At 50.5% G+C, this 20,472-nt stretch overlaps 1 protein-coding gene across 5 annotated transcripts in view; it reads right to left on the bottom strand.

The window, feature by feature from the left end:
• The window catches only part of HORMAD1 (HORMA domain containing 1), a 227,635-nt gene that overhangs the window by 85,851 nt on the left and 121,312 nt on the right, over positions 1-20,472 (bottom strand). For all 5 annotated transcript variants that reach the window (XM_029581603.1, XM_029581602.1, XM_029581600.1 and 2 more), the window contains one exon: positions 14,321-14,384. In XM_029581603.1, the coding sequence (XP_029437463.1) occupies positions 14,321-14,384 (64 nt within the window). The remainder of the gene's footprint in view (positions 1-14,320; positions 14,385-20,472) is intronic.

Raw genomic sequence — 20,472 nt, 5'->3', positions numbered from 1 at the left:
CTCGCATCCGTGGTGACCACTGTCAACTCCGGGGCTACGAACGACACCCCCCGGAGGAGATTGTCCGAACACAACCATCATTGCAGACTGGCCCGTGCCAGATCCGTCAGCGGTAACGGCAGCTGGAACTGCTTGGAAACTGGACTCCAGCGGGACAACAACGCCGACTGTAAGGGCTGCATGTGAGCAAAGGCCCACGGCACCAATTCCAATGTCGAAGCCATGGAACCCCCCAACTGTAGGTAGTCCCAAACCGTTGGCATTGGGTTCTGAGGTAAGGCCCTGACCTGGTGTTGCAACTTGTGACAGCGGTCGATGGAAAGAAAACCTTGCCTTGTCGTGTATCGAAAAGAGCCCCCAAAAACTCCAGAGACTGGGAGGGGACGAGGTGACTCTTGGAAGTATCGACCACCCAACCGAGGGCGCGCCATAACTGTAGTACCCGCTGAATCGCCGAGCGGCAAAGCGCCTCTGACTTTGCTCGAATCAGCCAGTCGTCGAGATAAGGATGAACGAGCAGGCCCTCCCGGCGCAACTGCACGGCCACCACTACCATGATCTTGGTGACGGTCCGGGGAGCCGTTGCAAGGCTGAACGGTAACGCTTGGAACTGGAAATGCTTCCCCAAGGCATAGAACCTGAGGTTCTCCTGGTGGTCCTTCCTGATACCGATGTGCAGTTACGCCTCCGTAAGGTCTAGTGAAGCCAGAAAACTCTCCCGGCCTTACTGAGGCAATCACGGACCTCAGGGTCTCCATACGAAATCGTGGTATTCGAAGACACCTATTGACGTGCGTCAGATCTAGGATGGGCTGGAAGGCGCCGTCCTTCTTTGGAACGACGAAATATATGGAGTAGTGTCCTCTTCGTTGCTCCAAGGCTGGTACTGGCACAATTGCCCCCAGGTCTAGCAATGGGAGCAAAGTCTGTTGGAATGCTTGTCTCTTCTCCGCATGTAGCCGTGTTCTATCACCGAGAGCACCCACTGGTCCATCGTGACTGTGGTCCATACCTCGTAAAAGGGAGACAGTCTGCCACCTACCTTCGAAATGGAGGGATGGACCGGCAGGACATCATTGGGACGACTTACCTCCAGGAGCCGAATAGGAGGAAACGGGTCTACCAAATCGTCTTCCCAGAAAGGACTGGGACTGCTGTCTACTCCCTCCCGCTCGAAAGGAGGATGAAGGCGCAGTAGAGTGAGAGGAACGAGGCTTACGGTTTCCACGAAACCTAGATCTTGAGGAGAAGGACCCCTTGGTACGCGACCTGTGCTCCGGGAGTCGGTACCCCTTGTTCTCGCCCAACAATTGGATTGTGTCCTCCAATTCCTTACCGAATAGGAGCTTGCCCTTAAAAGGGAGGGACCCCAGCCGAGACTTGGAGGCTCCATCCGCTGACCAGTTTCGTAACCACAACAGCCGTCTGGCAGAGATCACAGAGACCATGGAGCGAGCCGAAGTCCTTAGTAGGTCATACAGTGCATCCGCACTATACGCTATGACCGCCTCTAGACACCCCGCTTGTCTGGCTTCTTCCTCCGACAGCCCTTCATTGGCGAGCAGTTGTTGCACCCACTGAAGACCGTCCCATAACGCAAAGTTACTACAAATTACCGCTCGGGCCCCCAGAACAGAGACCTTGAAATCTTCTTCAGCTGGATCTCCAACTTGCGATCCTGAAGATCCTTCAACGCCGTGGCTCCAGTGATCGGTATGGTCATCCTCTTTGTGAGTGCCGAAACCGCGGCGTCCACCTTCGGTACCCGCAGGACCTCTAGGGCTTCGTCTGGCAGAGGATAAAGCTTATCCATAGCCTTCGTGACCTGCAGGCCCAGGTCCAGGGTATCCCACTCCCGGAAGAGAAGGTCCGTCGCGGAGAAGGGAATGCTGTAGGAAGGTCACTCAGATCCAACAACATCGGGACCATGGAGCCCAGCCGAGACTCCGCGGGCGGCGTGGTTATCCCCAGCTCCTCCAGGATGGCGGGAATCAGCGGAGCCAGCTTGTCCCGTCTGAAAAGGTGGATCACCCTCGGGTCATCCCTTCCGAGGTCTGGCTCTGCCTCGCCGCCCCGTGTGGCGGTGTGCCCTCTCCCCCGGCCCCCCTCGGAGGCGGGGAGGGCTCCTCCAGAATCTCTGGATCCGACGAGTCCATGGCATCAGTGTCCTCTCTATGCGGCAGAGCCTGCAATGCCCATTTGGCTCCGGACCGCCCGTCCAAACCCTCTGACAGAGGACGAGGCTGGTCCGTGGGAGATGGCCCCTCAGGCCCCCCCCCCCCCGATTGGCGATTAGGCCACTTGTCGTTTGTGGGCTTTGCGGGCCTTAAAGACCCTATGCATAGCCAGGATGAAAGCAGAGGAAAAAGAATTGTCCGTGGATGTGTCCCCCCCTTGCCCTCCCCCCCACCGCTCCCATCGGTGAAACAGACTACGGTCTGACCGCAGGGGGTAAAGGGGAGGAGGGGAATCCCAGGGGCCCACCGCGATCTGAATCCCACTCGGAGCCGGAGTCAAAATGGCTGACTTTCCTGTGATTTTCGCGAGGGAGCCGGCAGTACAATGGCGGCTTTACTCGCTGTTTTCTGAACTTGCTTGGGGAGGGCAGCCGGCCGCTCCCTGCCGGCAAGGGCGAAAGTCTGATGCCGGACCACGACCCCCCTAAGCACGACCGAAGGCCCCTCCCCCCCCCAGGATGCAGGCTGAACACAGCCCGTCCCGAGAGGCACGCGGTGCTCGAACCTCAGGCCGAGCATGCCGATCCGCGTGACATGCTCGGCATTAGTGAAAGAAAACGAAAAACAGCTGCAAAATAAAAGGGGAGAAAGGGAGGGAGACACCGAAGCGGCAACCGCAGCTGACACTAACCCGGAAAGTAGCCGAACAGAAAAGACAAAAAAGAAAAACCGCTCCGCTTCACTCTTTTATTTCCCTGGAGCTGTCCCTCTTCGTGGTTCTGAAGCGGTCTGGCTGGGGTGAGTGAGCCGGGCTCCCTGGTATCACCCTGGCTGGGCTGTTCCACAAGAACCTAGGGTCCTCGACCCTTAGCCCCAGCCAGTGCTCCACCAGGGGGGATGGTCCCCTCAGGACCTGACAACCCCCTTCCAGTGGCAGCACGGAAGCGGCAGAGTAGCTTAGACAGGACGAATCCAAGTTTTTGCTAACTCATGGGCCGATACAGTAAAGTCCGCGGGAGAGCGGGCGAACGTCTGCTCTCCCAGCACGCGCACAGGCCATTCTCCTGTGCGCGCGATTCACTATGCAAATTAGGCCCGGCGGTAAAAACAGGCAAAAGGAGGCGCTAGGGACACTAGCGCGTCCCTAGCGCCTCCTTTTGGACCGGAGCGGCGGCTGTCAGCAGGTTTGACAGCCGACGCTCAATTTTGCCGGCGTTGGTTCTCGAGCCCGTTGACAGCCACGGGTTCGGAAACTGGACGCCGGCAAAATTGAGCGTCCGGTTTTTGACCCGCGAGCCGACTTCAAATTATTATTTTTTTTAATTTTGGTAACTTTTGGGACCTCCGACTTAATATCGCCATGATGTTAAGTCGGAGGGTGCATAGAAAAACAGTTTTTACTGCTTTCTGTGCACTTTCCCGGTGCCCGAAGAAATTAGCGCCTACCTTTGGGTAGGCGCTAATTTCTGAAAGCAAAATGTGCGGCTTGGCTGCACATTTTGTTTTCTGAATCACGCGGGAATACCTAATAGGGCCATCAACATGCATTTGCATGTTGCGGGCGCTATTAGGTTTGGGGGGTTGGAAGCGCGTTTTCGGCCCCTTACTGAATAAGAGGTAATGCTAGCGCGTCGAAAACACGCGTCCAATAGAGGGTTAACTGTACTGTATCGGCCCGTCAGTGAGCTAGCAATTGAGTACAGGCTATATACCAGGATGGCGTGACGTTACTTGAGGGGGACACCCCCGAGGTTCGCGCCAATGCTGGAATAAAGATGTGGGTGGCGCGCACACCCTAGTAGGCCCTTGGGAAGAGCATGGTGGGAGGCAGTACCATAGCCGTTCCGGGGATGCCGGAGAGGGCGGCTTCCAGACGCGGCAGTAGCCATTTTCCCAAGGTAAGCGTGAGGAGTCATGAACAAGGTGAGGCAAACGGGGCAAAGCCGTCTAGGACCGATGGACGCAACAGTACCCCCCTTCATAGGGCGCCCTCCAGGCTTCCTACCTGGTCTTGGTTTCTGAGGATGCATTCTGTGGAATTGTTGAAGCATCTCTTTATCCATGATATTAGCCAAAGGTTCCCAAGAGTTTTCTTCAGGACCATAACCCTCCCATGACAGGAGGTATTCCCATACTCTGCCTCTTTTTCTTTCATCAAGGATTCGATGTCTTCTTCAGCATCTATTGGTGTAGGTTCAGGTGTCTTGGTTGAGAACTCACTAAGGATCAATGGCTTCAATAGTGAGATGTGGAACACATTATGAATCTTCAATGCTGGTGGTAGCTTCAGACTATAAGTGAGATTCCCTAATCGTCGGAGAATGGAAAAGGGTCCAACGAAGCAAGGAGCAAAGTGAGCTGAAGGTAGTTTAAGTCTTAAGTGCTTTGTGGATAGCCAGACTTTGTCACCAGGCTGGAAATCTGAAGCCTTGCAGTGATGAGCATCGTATCCTTTCTTTGCTCGTTGTCCTGCTTTAAGAAGTATCTCTTTGGTCTGAGTCCATAGTTGTTGAATATCCTTGGCAGTAGTTTGAGCTGCCGGGGACGACACTGACAGTGGAAGTGGTGGTAATGGTAGTCGTCCGTAGACCACTTCGAATGGTGTTGATCCAGTGGATGTTGCTGGATGAGAGTTGATCCAGTGGATGTTGCTGGATGAGAGGGCAACAGTTCAGCCCAATCATTCTGGCGAGTGCCCACATAGGCATGAATGAACTGCTTGAGTGTTCTATTCATTCTCTCCGTTTGTCCGTTAGACTGTGAAGTCGAGAGAAATATCAAACTTCTTGCACAATGCCTTCCAGAACTTAGCTGTGAATTGGGCTCCTCGATCGGAGACTATGTGCTTAGGCATGCTGTGTAGGTGGAAGATGTGCGTGATGAAGAGCTTAGCAAACTCCATGGCTGTGGGAAAGCCAGGGAGAGCCACGAAGTGAGCCATCTTTGAGAACCGATCTACAGTTACCCAGATCGTGTTGTTTCCTTCTGAGAGTGGTAAGTCTACCACAAAGTCTGTAGCAATGTGTGTCCATGGCTCATCTGGTACTGGCAAGGGTTGGAGTAGGCTCCAAGGACGACCGGGTAGCGTCTTCTGTCTGGCACAATTAGCGCAGGAAGCAACATAGGAGAATGTGTCTTCCTTTATGGTAGGCCACCAGTAAAACGTTTGCAGTTTAGACAGAGTTCTGCGTTGACCAGGGTGTCCAGCCAGTTTGGAGTCATGAGCCCATGCTAGCAGCTTTTTTCTTAGGTTTTTGGGTACGAAGATTTTACCTGCAGATAGTAAATGAGTAGCTGCCAAGATAACTCTTTTCGGGTCGATGATATGTTGCAGTTCATCTGGGATGTCCTCAGAGAGGAAAGAGCGAGATAGGGAATCTGTTCTGATGTTTTTATATCCAGGGCGGTATTTCAGCACAAAGTCGAATCTGTTGAAAAACAGAGATCATCTCGCTTGCCTATGGTTTAGGTGCTGTGCGTGGCGGAGGTACTCCAGATTTTTATGGTCTGTAAAGACTGTGATCTGGTGCTGTGCTCCTTCGAGCCAAGGGCGCCACTCCTCGAATGCCATCTTTATTGCCAGGAGCTCTTTATCTCCTATTCTGTAGGTCTTCTCTGCTGGCGAGAAGCGACGGGAGAAGAATGAGCATGGGTGTAATGCCCTGGAATCACCGGCCTGGCTAAGCATAGCCCCTATGCCGACATCTGAGGCATCAACCTCAACGATGAAGGGCTTATTTGGATCTGGGTGTCGGAGGCACGGCTTGCTCAAGAAGGCGTCTTTTAATTTCTGGAATGCGGTTATTGCATCCGTAGACCAATTGGCAACATTGGCACCTTTCTTTGTCATGACTGTAAACGGAACAGTGAATGAGGAGTAGTTCTTGATGTTTTGTAATAGTTGGTGAAACCTAGGAAACGTCCAAGAGCCTTTAGACCAGTGGGATGAGTCCATTTCTTAATGCTCTCCAGCTTCTGTGGGTCCATCTGGAAACCTTGGTTGGAAACAATGTACCCCAAGAAAGGCACTGATTCCTTGTGAAACTCGCACTTAGCTTGGCGTATAGATGATTCTCGTGGAGTCTTTGCAGCACTCTTTTGACATCCTCCTGATGAGTGGTCATGTTTTGGGAGAATATCAAGATGTCATCTAAGTATATAACGACACATTTATAGAGGAGGTCCCGGAAAATGTCATTCATTAAATTTTGGAAGACAGCCGGAGCGTTGCACAGGCCAAACGGCATCACTAAATATTCAAAGTGACCGTCCCGGGTGTTGAAGGCTGTCTTCCATTCATTGCCAGAGCGGATGCGAACTAAGTTGTGGGCTCCCTTAAGATCAAGCTTGGAGAATATCTTGGCTCCCTGTAGTCTGTCAAATAACTCTGAGATGAGCGGTAAGGGGTAACGATCTTTCACAGTTATCTCGTTGAGACCCCTGTAATCTATACATGGTCGCAATGTTCCGTCTTTCTTCCCCACAAAGAAGAAGCCTGCGCCAGCAGGAGACTTGGAGGGTCTTATGAAGCCTTTTTGGAGGTTCTCCCGAATATATTCGGACATGGCTTTATTCTCTGCCACGGAGAGAGGATAAACACGTCCCTTGGGTGGTTCAGTGTAAGGATCAGATTGATGGTGCAGTCATAGGGTCTGTGTGGCGGTAGTACGTCTGCAGCTTCTTTAGAAAAGACATCTTGAAATGATGCATATTGAGGCGGCAACCTCGGCATCAATGGGGTAGTTGGCATGCAGGGTATAGAAGCAACCTCCATCAGGCATTTGCCATGGCAATCTGGATCCAAATGTGAAAGCTCCAGATTGGCCCAACTGAATTGAGGCATATGCTGCTGCAGCCACGGTAGCCCCAGTACTATAGGGTGCATGGTCTTCTCTAAAACAAAGAAGGAGATTGTTTCAGAATGGAGAGCAACGGTCCATTGACATTCTGGTTCGGTAAGCTGGATTACTTCGCCCGGTAAGGGCTCTCCATGAATTGAAGATAGGAGTAGCGGAGATGCCATGGTGGTAGTGGGGATCTGCAAGTGCTCCACTAATCATTGTAAAATGAAATTACCTCCTGCCCCTGAGTCCACTAGGGTAAGAGTCTGATACTCTAAGGGTCCGCAGATCAAGGATACAGGAAGAGAGAGCGGAGGAGAGGGTGCAGTAAGACCTAAGAAGAGTCCTCCTGCAGAACTTAGGTCTGCCAGTTTCCTGGACATATAGGGCATGTTTGAACGGCATGGCCAGCTTGTTCACAATACATGCACAGCCCTAATTTCTTCCGAGTTCTTCTCTCTTTTGACGTCAGATGGCTGCGGCCTAATTGCATTGGGTCTTCTTCACCAGCAACTGGACCCGAGGGAACAGGCCTGGGTGTGGACTTAACTCGAGCTTCACCCTGAAAGGGTCTTCTGGGAGTCCTGGTCTCTTGAACCTTGTCACAAAGTCGGCGATCAATCCTTGTTGCCAACTTCACAGTTCAGCCAAGGTCTCAGGCATTTCACGAGTAGAGAACTCTTCTTTCAAACGAGAGTTCAGTCATTCAAAAAAGAGGGTTGTCAGGCATTTAGGGTCCCAATGTAATTCAGACGCCAGTGTCTTGAATTCGATAGCGAAGTCAGCTAAAGGGTGAACCAATGAAGATCCTGCAGTGGTATACCGGGCAGGGTCATCAAAAACTGACTTGAACAGCTCAAGGAATCCATCAAGGTCATGTAGAATAGGATCCTCGCGCTCCCACAGCAAAGAGGCCCAAGCCAACGCTCTTCCGTCCAGATAAGACAAGATATAGGTGGTCTTGGTATAAGCTGTGGGGAAATGGCTAGGTTGCAGGGAAAAGTGCATGCCACACTGGTTAATAAAACCTCTACATCTCCAAACTTCCCCCGAGAAGCGTGTTGGAGCAGATAGAGGTACAATAGTCTTGACCATCACTTCTGGCGGTGTAACTTCTTTACCTGAGGTGGTGGGTAGGTTCATCTGTGCGTTCAGCTGGTTGAATGCAGCAGTCAAATTCTCCAGCGCATTCTGCTGTTCGGAGATTCGCTGGGCTAGGCCTGGAATGGCCTGCAATGTGGTGAGCTGAGTCGAATCCATGGAGTTAGCAATCTGTTATGGTTAAGCAATGTTTGGGTGGATTCTTGGGTACTGTGGCAGATGGCCACGCCCACGGGGAGGGGCCCCGTGGGCAGCCATATTACTGGGCTAGACTCAGGACGCACAAACACAGAATTAGATCTTTTATTGTACAGCTTGATGTATACCACCAGAGGTGGCAGTAGTGAGGTAGTCTGGATGAGGCAGTCTCGGGACCCTTTTCACCCCGTTGGAATAGGGGAATTCCAGTGTAGGTTTCCCAGCAAGGCAATGCTGTGGAGGAGACAGACAGAGTTAGATTACTCACTAGATGGTAGCTGTAGATATGTGATTCCACCAGGCTGAAGTAGATGGTACTGGCACCGAGGCAGGGAGAGCAGGCCCTCGAGGAGCGAGTACCTGATCTCTGTAAGGCACCTGAAATAAAGCAGAGGGCCCCCAAAGAGCAGGTACCCAAGTTAGTCAATACCCCGAAGGGCAGAGAAAGAGCTTCCAGCAGCAGCACGGAAGCGACAGAGTAGCTTAGACAGGACAAATCCAAGTCTTTGCTAACTCAGTGAGCTAGCAATCGAGTACAGGCTATATACCCGGATGGCGTGACATCACTTGAGGGGGTCGCCCCCGAGGTTCGCGCCAATGCTGGAATAAAGACGTGGGTGGCGCGTGCGCACCCTAGTAGGCCCTTGGGAGGAACATGGCGGGAGGCAGCACCATAGCTGTTCTGGGGACGCCGGAGAGGGAGGCTTGCAGACGTGGTGGTAGCCATTTTCCCAAGGTAAGCGGGAGCTGTGAACAAGGTGAGGCAAACGGGGCGAAGCCGTCTAGGACCGATGGATGCAACAGAGAGCAGCGGTGTTCCCTCCCTCTGAGTTCTTATCAGATTTCAGACACAGCTGTGTGGACTTCACTTTCTCTCTCAGGCTTTAGGATAAGTTAATTGCTAGTTTTCTCATCATAGACTTAGTGGAATAACTAAACAGACTCTTTCCTTTTCGTAAACATTTCACAGTGCAAGACAGTAAACAGGAGTTCACTCAGAGGTTGGCCTGTGGCCTTCAAACTAATTTGTGTCTGGGTGAAAACTCTGACTCCATATGGCCTATCCTCTATATACATCCTCAGCCAAAGTAACAAAAAATTACTCCAACAGAAAGTCCACCAGGAGCCCCTGCAGATCTGCTTCCCATGGTCTCCTGGGCCAAACTAGTGCCACCGGAAGTACCATACCCAGTGACTTTTAATCTTCTGGATTACTCTGTCCAACATGGGCCATAGGGGGAGAAGACATACAGCAGCTCCACCTCTGGCCACTCCTGCACAAGGGCATCAATGCCCAAGGACTTCAGAATTCTCCTGCAACTGAAGAAACGAGGAACCATTGAGTGCGAGAAGTCACCAGTAGGTCCAGACGCGGAAGGCCCCAGCTCTCCTTCTTGGGCACAACGAAATAAATGGAATATAGGCCCATCGTTTCTTGAGACATGGGTACTGGAACCACAGTCTTCAGATTGAGAAGCCTTAACAATGGACATTCCACTGCCTGCCTCTACTGCGGGGAGTGGCAGGTAGACACCATGAACATGTCCCAAGGAATACTGCAAAACTCCAGTGCATATCCATCTCATATCACATGCAGGACCCACTGATCTGACGTGATTTCACTCACCTCTGATAAAAAGAGAGAGAGAGAAAGAGACGAACCGCTATCTCCTGTTTCTGGGGGTGGGTTGGCACCCCTTCATTAGGAGGCTCAGTGGTGGGGGTTCTACCACCTGAGCCCCGTCTGGGCTGTCTGGGAGGAAAGGACTGAGACTTACCCAAAGGTCGAGTCCTCTGAAAGCCAATCCTCTGTAGGGTCAAAAACGTTTGGATCCCCTAGCATGACCTTTCATGCTAAAGTAGCGCGGCATCTGCTTCTTATCCTCTGGCAACTTGCTCCCAAACAACAACGAGCCTTTTGTTGCAACCGTCCCTTCCCGACGGCTTCACTCCGCCTACCTTTCTTTCTTTGTACCTCCTCTTGATGTGGATGGAGGCCTGGCTGCTGCGGCGTCTGCCTGCCGTCCTCTCCGGCGTCCCCGGACCGGCTTGGGCGCTGCCTCCCGCCATGCTCCGCTGGAACCTTAGGATGCGCGCGCTGCGCAGCCCTCATTCTTATTTCCTACTTGGCGCAAACCTCAGGGGCGTCCCCCTGTAATGACGTCACGCTGCCCGGATATTTAAAGCCTACGATGTTTGCTAGCCTTTGAGTTAGCAAGGGGGATTCTTACAGATGGGATTCGCTCTCCGTACCCAGCTACTCTGCCTCTCCAATTTCCATTGGACTCTTAACGCTAACGGGGTACCCACTCCTCGGGGGCCTCACTTGCTTTTCAGGTCGCTATCAGAAAACCGGTACTCCCTCCTCAAGGGCCCATGTTCCCTGACTTGCTGCCTGCTCCTACCTTCTCTTCTGCCTGGAAGGATTCGCTATCTTCAACACCAGTGAGTACTACCATCCTCACCTCAGAGCTGTTCCCTGGAACCAGGTACTCGCTCCTCGAGGGCCTGCCTCCGTTCCAGCTCTAGTGCCATCTCCTACGTGGAACAGCTGTGTGAGTACATTACCTTCAAGCCTCTCAGCTCTCAGGTACTCGCTCCTCGAGGACCTGCTCTCCCTATCCTGGGGTTCTCCATACTGGGGCTTTGTGCATATTCCACTGTACTCATTATTCTCAGTTCTTTCCACTACAGCACTGCTACCGGAGGAGTTGCTGTTCCAGCGCCTGAGGGACACTAGCCCAGCCGGGCTTTTACTGCTCACTATTGCCACCTCTGGTGGCTTCATCACATTGTCTAATAAAAGATCAATCTGTGTTTGTGTGTCATAAGCAGAGCCTGACCTGTGGCCCCTCACAGGACTTCCCCCCGTGGGCGTGGTCAGCTGCCACAGTGTCCAAGGGTCCACACAAACCTCACTAATTATAACACCTTTAAAGGGTAATTTTGTAAGGTTAGACTTGGAGGTCGTATCAGCTGACCAATTTCTCAGCCATAATTTATTTATTTATTTATTTTTGTTTTTTATATATACCGGTCTTCTTGCATTATATGCAAATCAAATCGGTTTACATTGAACATTTAAACTTGCTTGAAAAAGCATTGCATGTAACAAAGAACATCAAAACATGAAAAACCTGTTGGAACAAAAAATAAAACACAGAGTATGAGTTGTTCATCTTTAACAGGAAAAGACAAAAATTGATTAAAAAATTCAAAAGATTTATATAAATAACAAATGGAAGTAATGAGAGAAAATAGAGCATGGGAGCACTAAGTGAAATAAAGAAAGAGGAAGATGAGAGGGAGAACTGAGTGAAAAAAATTATGAGAGAGGAGGAGGAGATGAGGGGGGGGGGAAAAAGAGCAGAGTGAACAGATAGGTGGTTAAAAAGGAAGGAATTAGAGGGAGGAAAAAGAAAAAAGAAAAAAACAAACAAATCGAATTTGCCATAGTAAATCTACAGTAAGAAGTCATGGAAATGCTAGATTAAATAGATACGTTTTCAGATTTTTCTTGAAGGATTGATGACAGGGATCCTGTCTAAGGTCTGAAGGAAGTGAATTCCAATGAGGAGGAGCTGCCGTGGAAAAAGCTCTGTTACTTAGTGGAGTTTTGGCTTGAGGGACAAAAAGGGAGCCTTGATAAGCTTTTCTTATTGGTCTTTTTGATTTGTTGGTGCGAAACTGAAAAGTAAGATCAATTGGGGCTAAGTTGTTTAAGGATTTATGTATGATGGTCATGGCTTTGTAGAGAACTCTGTATTTAATTGGAAGCCAGTGAAGTTTGAAGAGAATGGGTGTAATGTGGTCTCTCTTATTTGCGTTGGTCAATATCCTGGCTGCTGAGTTCAATAGCAACTGTAGAGGCTTGATGGAGTTGGCTGGAAGACCAAGTAGCAAAGCGTTACCATAGTCCACTTTGGAGAGTATGATTGATTGAAGGACAAGGCGGAAATCGTGTGAATGCAAAAGGGGTTTTAGTCTTTTCAAAACTTGTAATTTGAAAAAGCATTCTTTAATTGTGTTATTTACAAAACTTTTGAGGTTCAGGTGAGTGTCCAAAAGTACGCCTAGATCTCTTACATGTGAAGTGTTTTTGATGTTGTCCAGGATTGTTGCATGAGGATTAGGATTAGAGGTCATATCTTTTTGTGTGTGATCAATTATAAAGTTAGATATCTCTCTAGGAATGAAGTTGTTATCTTGTGAGATGAGGAGGTATTCCGTTTTTTGCTTGTTGATAACCAGGTTAAGTTTGGTAAGGAGTGAGCTGATTTCCTGAAGGCAATATTCCCAGAAAATTAAAGTATTTTGAAGGGATTTCTTTATAGGGATGAGAATTTGTATGTCGTCTGCATATAAAAAATGTTTGATTTTCAGTTTAGATAGCAGGAAGCAGAGGGGTAGCAGATAAATGTTGAAGAGGGTTGGGGAGAGGGATGAGCCCTGTGGAACTCCCAAATTTGAACTGATTGGCTTAGATTCTTTGTTATTAATTTTTACCTTGAATGATCTGTTGCTGAGAAATGAGCGAAACCAATCTAGGGCAGTGCCTGAAATACCAATGTCTGATAGTCGGTCTAGAAGGATTGAATGATTGACCGTATCGAAGGCCGCCGAGAGGTCGAGGAGAATGAGTAGGTGAGGTTGACTTTTTTCTGAACTAAGGAAGACTGAATCCAAGAGAGAGAGATCAGAAGGGATTCTGTATTATGGGATTTTCGAAAACCATATTGAGATGGAGCCAGGATCTTAAAATCTTCCAAGTAGTCTGTAAGTTGTTTATTAACTACTTTCTCCATGACCTTAGCAAGGAAGGGAAGGTTTGCAATAGGGCGAAAATTAGCTGGTACATCTGTTGAAAGATTAGGTTTTTTTAGGAGAGGTTTTAAGATGGCTAGCTTGAGAGAATCTGGAACTTTACCTTGAGTTAGTGAACAGTTAATGATTTTTGCGATCGGTTTTGAAATGATGTTTGGTATTGACATGAGAAGGTTTGAAGGTATGGTATCTAGAGGATGTGAAGATGGTTTCAGTTTTTTTAAGATATTCATAATTTCAAATGATGAGGTGGTTTCGAAAGATTCAAATGATGAGGTGGTCACGAAGGATTCTAACCTGGCGTTTTTAATTGACACCTGGCTGCTACCACTGAAGCCACCCCTTTGGCTGAGGTGTGGAGAAAATCGCAGCCTGCATCTGTCAAAAAGACGATTGCTCCATTATTGCTCTGGAATTCACACCAGATTCCATGACCTCCTGAGAGAGAAGCAAACAAGAGCAAGCCAACATGGAACAAGAAGAAGCTATGTGCAAATTCATTGCTATTGCATCAAATGCTTGCTTAAGTATGGCCTCAATTGTTCAATCATGTGCCATCCTTCAAGGCCATTCCTCCCTCTACTGGAATAGTAGTTTGCTTGGTGATGCACACACACTTGCATCCACTTTGAGAAAGCGTAATAGCACTCTTGCAGCTGGCTCCAGGGGGTTCAGTCCTTTCAAGACTCATCCTCCTGTAAAATTCACCTCAGGGACGGCCCACTCAAGATCAATCAATTCTTGAATGGACTCCATTTTCTTTTGTGGCTCAACCAGGGTCTCAGGACCCAGTACTCCCAACACCTTCAGTGTCTGGGAATCCAGAGCAGACATTCATCCCTGTGAAGAAACGCAATGTTGATCTGTATGGCTCCAAAACCTGGAGGAATATCCCTACCCTCCAGGGAGCAGGGATCCATGCCATCATTATAATGCCCCGCAGCAGAGCAAGACGCACCCTGGTACCTGCTCGCATTGCGAGCCTTGTGGGATTTCGCAAGCTGAGATCCCAGACTGTCAACTTTGGTTGGCTCCACCTTTCATGTCTGTAGAAACGACTGAAGCCCCTGAAAAATTCCATCCAATAAAAAAGGCGGAAGGAGCCATGGCAAAAGTCTTACATCTGTGACTAGCTACATGAATAACATTGATCTCTCATAAATTCTGCATATTTCTTACCTTCAGCTTTGAAAGAGTCAATATCATTTTTCTGTCCTTCCATTTTATCTGACATGACATCTTCCTAAAAGGTGGTGACATACAGAAAATGTATTCATTTGACACTGGACATTTCTGAATAGAGAAAGGATGCATATTGTTGTCCTACATAAATTGTGGCAGTACTGGACAAGACAGACAATTGTGAGAGACAACTGATCAGAAAGTCCCATATTAAACTGCGATATGATGGAAATTGCAAATCCTGTTATATTGGGCTTCTAGTGCAATTTAAGTAGGGCCTTAAATATATGATCTGTAAATTGTATTGTGGAAACAAGCTAAAAGGCAAAAAGAAACAAAGTTGTAATTTATGGACTGTAAAAGGCTGGCCTGGAGCAGCTGGTGTTGCCCACTGAGTTTGCTGGGCTTTGATATGCAGGAGCTTTCTTTACCCATTTCCACCAGTGTTCTGTCTTTCATAGCTGCTGGAGCCTTTGGAGCTAGCAAGTGCCAGCATTTTTAATACCATGGCACTGTAAATTACTTGGTTATCATATGCTATGGTTCTAATCTCCAATGTCATTGTGCACAATGTCCTCTTCCATTTTAGGTTCCCTTGGGGCAATTTTAACAATTACTTATCCGACTACCTTTAGGACTGCTCTCTGGCATAACCAAGTTATCCAGCTAACTTAACACTGCGCCGGAACATCTCCAATTTATCTGGCTAACTTTTATCAGGCTAAACAGCTGGATAGGTCAGAGATGTATTTGGATTATCAACTCACAGATTAAAAATATATATAAAAACATAAAACAACACTTATCTCACATCCAACAGTCGAAGTTCCCTCATGTGAGATGTGGACGCATCCAAATTGGGAAAAGTTGGAAGTTCCATCATTTCACTCAAATTGAAACCACCTTCAGAAGAAACGAAGTCACTATACGCAATGAGACCCCAGAGTCCGAAATCTGTAGAAAGGGATCTCTAGACAACAAGGCCTGAAGTTCTGAAATCCTTCTGGTAGAACAAATTGCTACCAGAAAACTACCATCAGGGTTAAATCCGTTATAGTCACCATCTTCAGCTGTTCAAATGGAGCCCACATAGAATTAAATTAAGATTCCAGGAGGAACTTAGCTACTGCACTGGAGGATGCAACTGTTTTGCTCCCCGAAGAAACCGAACCACATCCGATGCGTGGCCAGTGCAACCCTGAAAACAGCCCAAAGCTACTACTTACACTCTAAGGGATTTGAAGACTAGCCCTTTAACCAACCCTTTCTGTAAAAAGGTCATAATATGTGCAACCAAAGCATGGATAATTTTCACTTCCTGACTGGAACACCAGGATTCAAAAATCTCTCCAAATCCTCACATAAGCTAAGGAAGTGGATGGTCTTCTTGCCTGTTGCAAGGTGGTGATGACATCTCAGAATAACCTTACAATCTCAGATGCTTCCTTTCAAAAGCCAAGCTGCAAGACAGAAGTGAGCCGTCTAATCCAAAAATATTGGTCCCGCTAGAAGAAGATTTGGCAGATGACCGAAATTCAATGACCCATCTACCACCAGATTGACCAGGTCCACGAACCATAGTTGATGTGGCCACTCCAAAGCCACTAGAATCATGTCGCTTGGATGTTTATCCTTCATAGCACCTTGCCCACCAGTGGCCATGGAGGGAATATATACAGAAGAATCGCCCATGTCTCTAATAAGAAAATTATTCCTTACCTGCTAATTTTCGTTCCTGTAGTACCAAGGATCAGTCCAGACGGTGGGTTATGTCCCCCGTCTAGCAGATGGAGTCAGAACAGACTTTGAGGGACGTCACCAGTAAGAGCCAGTGCTCCCTCTGCTGGAGCTCAGTACCACGTATAGCAAAGCCCCAAAGACCCAAAAGGGTTTGAATCAAGTTACATAAACATACCTGAAAAACAGGAACTAACCATAGATAATAATAATAAACCGCCAACGAGCGGTAAGGCACCCAACTTGTAGGTAGCGGTGAAACAGAGATAAGAAACAAAGACTGAATATATCGACAGTAATCAGACCCGAGCAGAAGCAAAAGATCCCAAAGTGGTGGGCGTCTGGACTGATCCTTGGTACTACAGGAACAAAAATTAGCAGGTAAGGAATAATTTTCTTTTCCCTGTACGTACCAGGATCAGTCCAGACGGTGGGATGTACCAAAGCTTCCCTAAACCGGGTGGGCCCCTGAAAGCCCTGCTTGGAGAACCTGGCCACCAAAATGTCCCATGGAGGACGACGCCAGGTGTAGTCGATAATGTCGTGAAAAGGTATGCAGCGACTTCCACGTCGCTGCTCGGCAGATCTCCTGGGAGGAGACTGAGCGAGTTTCCGCCCATGACGCAGCTTGTGAGCGGGTCGAGTGAGCGATAACCCCGCTAGGAGGAGTTCGGCCTGCTCCAATGTAGGATACCGAGATAGCTTCTTTAAGCCTTCTTGAAATCGTCGTCTTCGAGGCCTGGAACCCCTTCTTCGGACCCGACCAGAGAACGAAGAGATGATCTGAGAGCCGGAAGTCATTGGTCACCTCCAGATAGTGACGCAATGTGCGTTTGACATCCAAAAGACGAAGAGCCCGGGGCTCGCTGGATCCAAAGGACGGAAGTTCCACCGTCTGATTCAAGTGAAAGGACGAGACCACCTTCGGAAGAAAAGAAGGTACGGTGCGCAGGGAGACTCCTGAATCTGTGAACCTGAGATAAGGCTCCCTGCAGGACAACGCTTGTAGCTCCGAGATACGACGCGCTGAGCAGATGGCCACAAGGAAGACCGCCTTGAGAGTCAGATCCTTGAGGGTCGCTCCACGTATCGGTTCGAAAGGTGCCCCTGACAAGGCCCGAAGCACCAGGTTGAGGCTCCAGGAGGGACAAGGATCCCGTACATGAGGACGTATGTGCTTGACCCCCTTGAGGAAGCGGGCAACGTCCGGTTGCAGGAGAAGAGAGCCATCCGCTCGCGCGAAAGAATTCAGGGCCGCCACCTGGACTCGAAGGGAATTATAGGCGAGTCCCTTATCCAGCCCATCTTGAAGAAACTGCAGAATCGACGGAACTGATGCCTCCGTGGGTCGGATCCCCCTGGAAGAGCACCAGATGTCGAAAGTTCTATAAAAATAATAAATAAATAAAAATAAATAAAAACTCGTACATAAGCAACAGAAGTGGAAGACTTCCGGGCCCGCAGCATAGTAGAAACTACCGCCTCAGGGTAGCCCCTGCGTCAAAGGTGGCGCCATTCAAAAGCCATGCCGCAAGACAAAAGAGTTCGGCCTGGTCGAAATATACCGGACCCTGGTGTAGTAGACGAGGAAGATGTCCGAGCCGAAGCGGGCCGTCCACCGCCAACTGGAGAAGGTCCGCAAACCAAGGCCTGCGCGGCCACTCCGGAGCGACGAGGACCACAGGCCCTTGATGATTTTCTATCCTGCGGAGCGTTTTGCCCACCAAGGGCCACGGGGGAAAGACGTAGAGCAGCCGATGAGCCGGCCATGGAAGAGCTAGGGCATCTACCCCCTCCGCGCCGCGTTCCCTTCGGCGACTGAAGAACCGAGGTGCCTTGGCGTTGGTGGCCGTAGCCATCAGATCGAAGTGCGGTGCGCCCCACAGCTGAATCAATAACCGCATCGCCTCGTCGGAGAGCGCCCATTCGCCGGGGTCCAGTTGTTGACGACTGAGAAAGTCCGCCTGGATATTGTCCACCCCGGCGATGTGAGAAGCTGCGATCCTGACGAGATGCCTTTCCGCCCATTCCATGAGAAGGGTCGACTCGAGGGAGACATGTTTGCTTCTTGTGCCTCCTTGTCGATTGATATAGGCCACCGTGGTGGCGTTGTCGGAGAGGATTCTTACTTCTCTGTTCCGCACCAGGGGGAGGAACCGTTGTAGTGCCAGCCGCACCGCCCTGGTCTCCAGACGGTTGATCGGCCACGTCGCCTCTGTTGGTGACCACGTCCCCTGCGTTGCGCTTCGGTTGCAGACGGCGCCCCAGCCCACGAGGCTGGCATCGGTGGTGACTACCATCCAATTGGGAACCTCGAGGGAGACTCCCTGAGCCAGATTCGCCGGGACCAGCCACCAGTCCAGACTGTCCCTGGCGACAGGGGGGAGAGGAAGGATCACCTGATAATCCTGAGACACTGGTTTCCACCTGGAGAGGAGGGACGCCTGCAGAGGGCGCAGATGCGCAAAAGCCCAGGGCACCATATCGATGGTGGACGCCATCACTCCCAGTAACTGTAGATAATTCCAGGAGGTGGGCTCCAGCAAAGCTGAAAAACGACAGACATGCTCCCGCAACGACTGCGCCTTGTCCGGGCGCAAGAACACCTTGCCCTGCAGCGTGTCGAAGCTGGCACCCAGGAAGTCCAGACGCTGGGAAGGAACCAGAGAACTTTTGGAGAAGTTCACGACCCATCCCAGGGATTGCAGAACCTGGACCACCCGGGCTACCGATTCCTGTCTGTGGGCGAAGGACTTCGCTCGAATCAGCCAATCGTCCAGATAGGGATGGACTAGTATTCCGTCCCTGCGTAGGGCCGCTGCTACGACAACCATGACCTTGGTGAAGGTGCGAGGAGCTGTCGCCAAGCCGAACGGGAGGGCCATGAATTGGAAGTGTTGACCCAGGACCTTGAAACGGAGAAAACGACGATGCGCCGGCAGGATGGGAATGTGCAAGTAGGCCTCCGTCAAGTCCAAGGAGGCCAGGAATTCCCCCTGGTGAACCGCCGCGATCATTGATCGAAGAGTCTCCATGCGGAACCGGCTGACTCGCAGAGACTTGTTGACTTCCTTGAGATCGAGGATGGGTCGGGAGGAACCGTCCTTTTTCGGTACGACGAAGTAGATGGAATAATGTCCCAAGCCCACCTCGCCGAAGGGGACGGTGGCAATGGCTCCTATGCTCTGCAGCCGGTCCAGAGTCTGCTGTACTGCCGCTCTCTTGAGATCTGACCCGCAAGGGGAGAAGATGAACCGGTCCCTGGGAGGACGGACAAACTCCAATGCGTAGCCATCTCTTATAGTGTCCAGGACCCACTGGTCTGCGGATATCCTTACCCACTCCTCGTAGAAATCCGCTAGTCGACCCCCTATCCTGGGAGTGGAGGAGTGGGCACATCTGGCATCATTGGGACGACTTTGGCGAGGGGTTACCCTGCCCAGAGCCGTCACGGGCGGGTCGCCGCCCTCGAAAGGACCGGGACCAAGGCTGAGGTCTGGAGGAAACAGCGCGGGCCCCCGGCTGCCTGTACGATCTATAGCGCCTCTGCGCTCTGGATCTGGTCCGGGTAGCAGCAAACGCCCTGGAGGGACGATGTCTGTCTTCAGGGAGCCTGTGAACCGCATTCTCCCCTAGCGATTTTATGAGCTGGTCCAAGTCATCCCCAAAAAGGAACTTGCCACGGAAAGGCAAAGAGCCCAAGCTCGACTTAGAGGAAGCATCCGCCGCCCAGTTGCGGAGCCAAAGAAGCCGCCTGGCCGCCACCACCGAAACCATGGACCGTGCCTGAACTCGGAACAGGTCGTAGAGGGCATCGGCCCCATAAGCTATGGCGGCCTCCAAGCGGACAGCCTGAGCGGCTTCGTCCGGAGGTAACGATTGCGAAGTGAGCAGCTGTTGAACCCATCGGAGACTGGCAGAAACTTCAAACACCCTCTTTAGGAAGACTTCCAACTTGCGGTCCTGGGTGTCCCGGAGCGCCGTACCACCAATGACTGGAATCGTCGTCCTCTTGGTGACCGCCGAAACGGCCGAATCCACCTTGGGGACCTTAATAAGGTCCAAGAAATCTTCCGGCAGCGGGTACAACTTTTCCATGGCCCGAGTAACCTTTAACGAGGCTTCAGGAGCATCCCACTCCCTGGTGAGGAGCTGCAGGAAAGACTCATGGATGGGAAAAGCCCGAGGCCTAGGACGAAGCGCTGCGAGTACCGGATCCCCCTTTCTGGCCGATGTGGTGACTGCGGGCGCCACCAGGAGCGGTGGATCCGGAGGAGGATCCAGGTCCAGTTCCAGGAGGATCTGTTGTATCAGGTCATTCAGTTCATCCTTCTGGAAAATACGAAGTGCCAGAGGGTCGTCCCCCTCGGGAGGTAACTCCGACAGCGAAGGGTCCAGAGGATCCGGGGAAG

Source organism: Rhinatrema bivittatum, chromosome 16 (genome assembly GCF_901001135.1).
Source record: "Rhinatrema bivittatum chromosome 16, aRhiBiv1.1, whole genome shotgun sequence".
In the NCBI taxonomy this organism is placed as follows: Eukaryota; Metazoa; Chordata; class Amphibia; order Gymnophiona; family Rhinatrematidae; genus Rhinatrema; species Rhinatrema bivittatum.
Note: the sequence above shows the minus strand (reverse complement) of the source record. Positions and strands in the feature narration are given on the sequence as shown.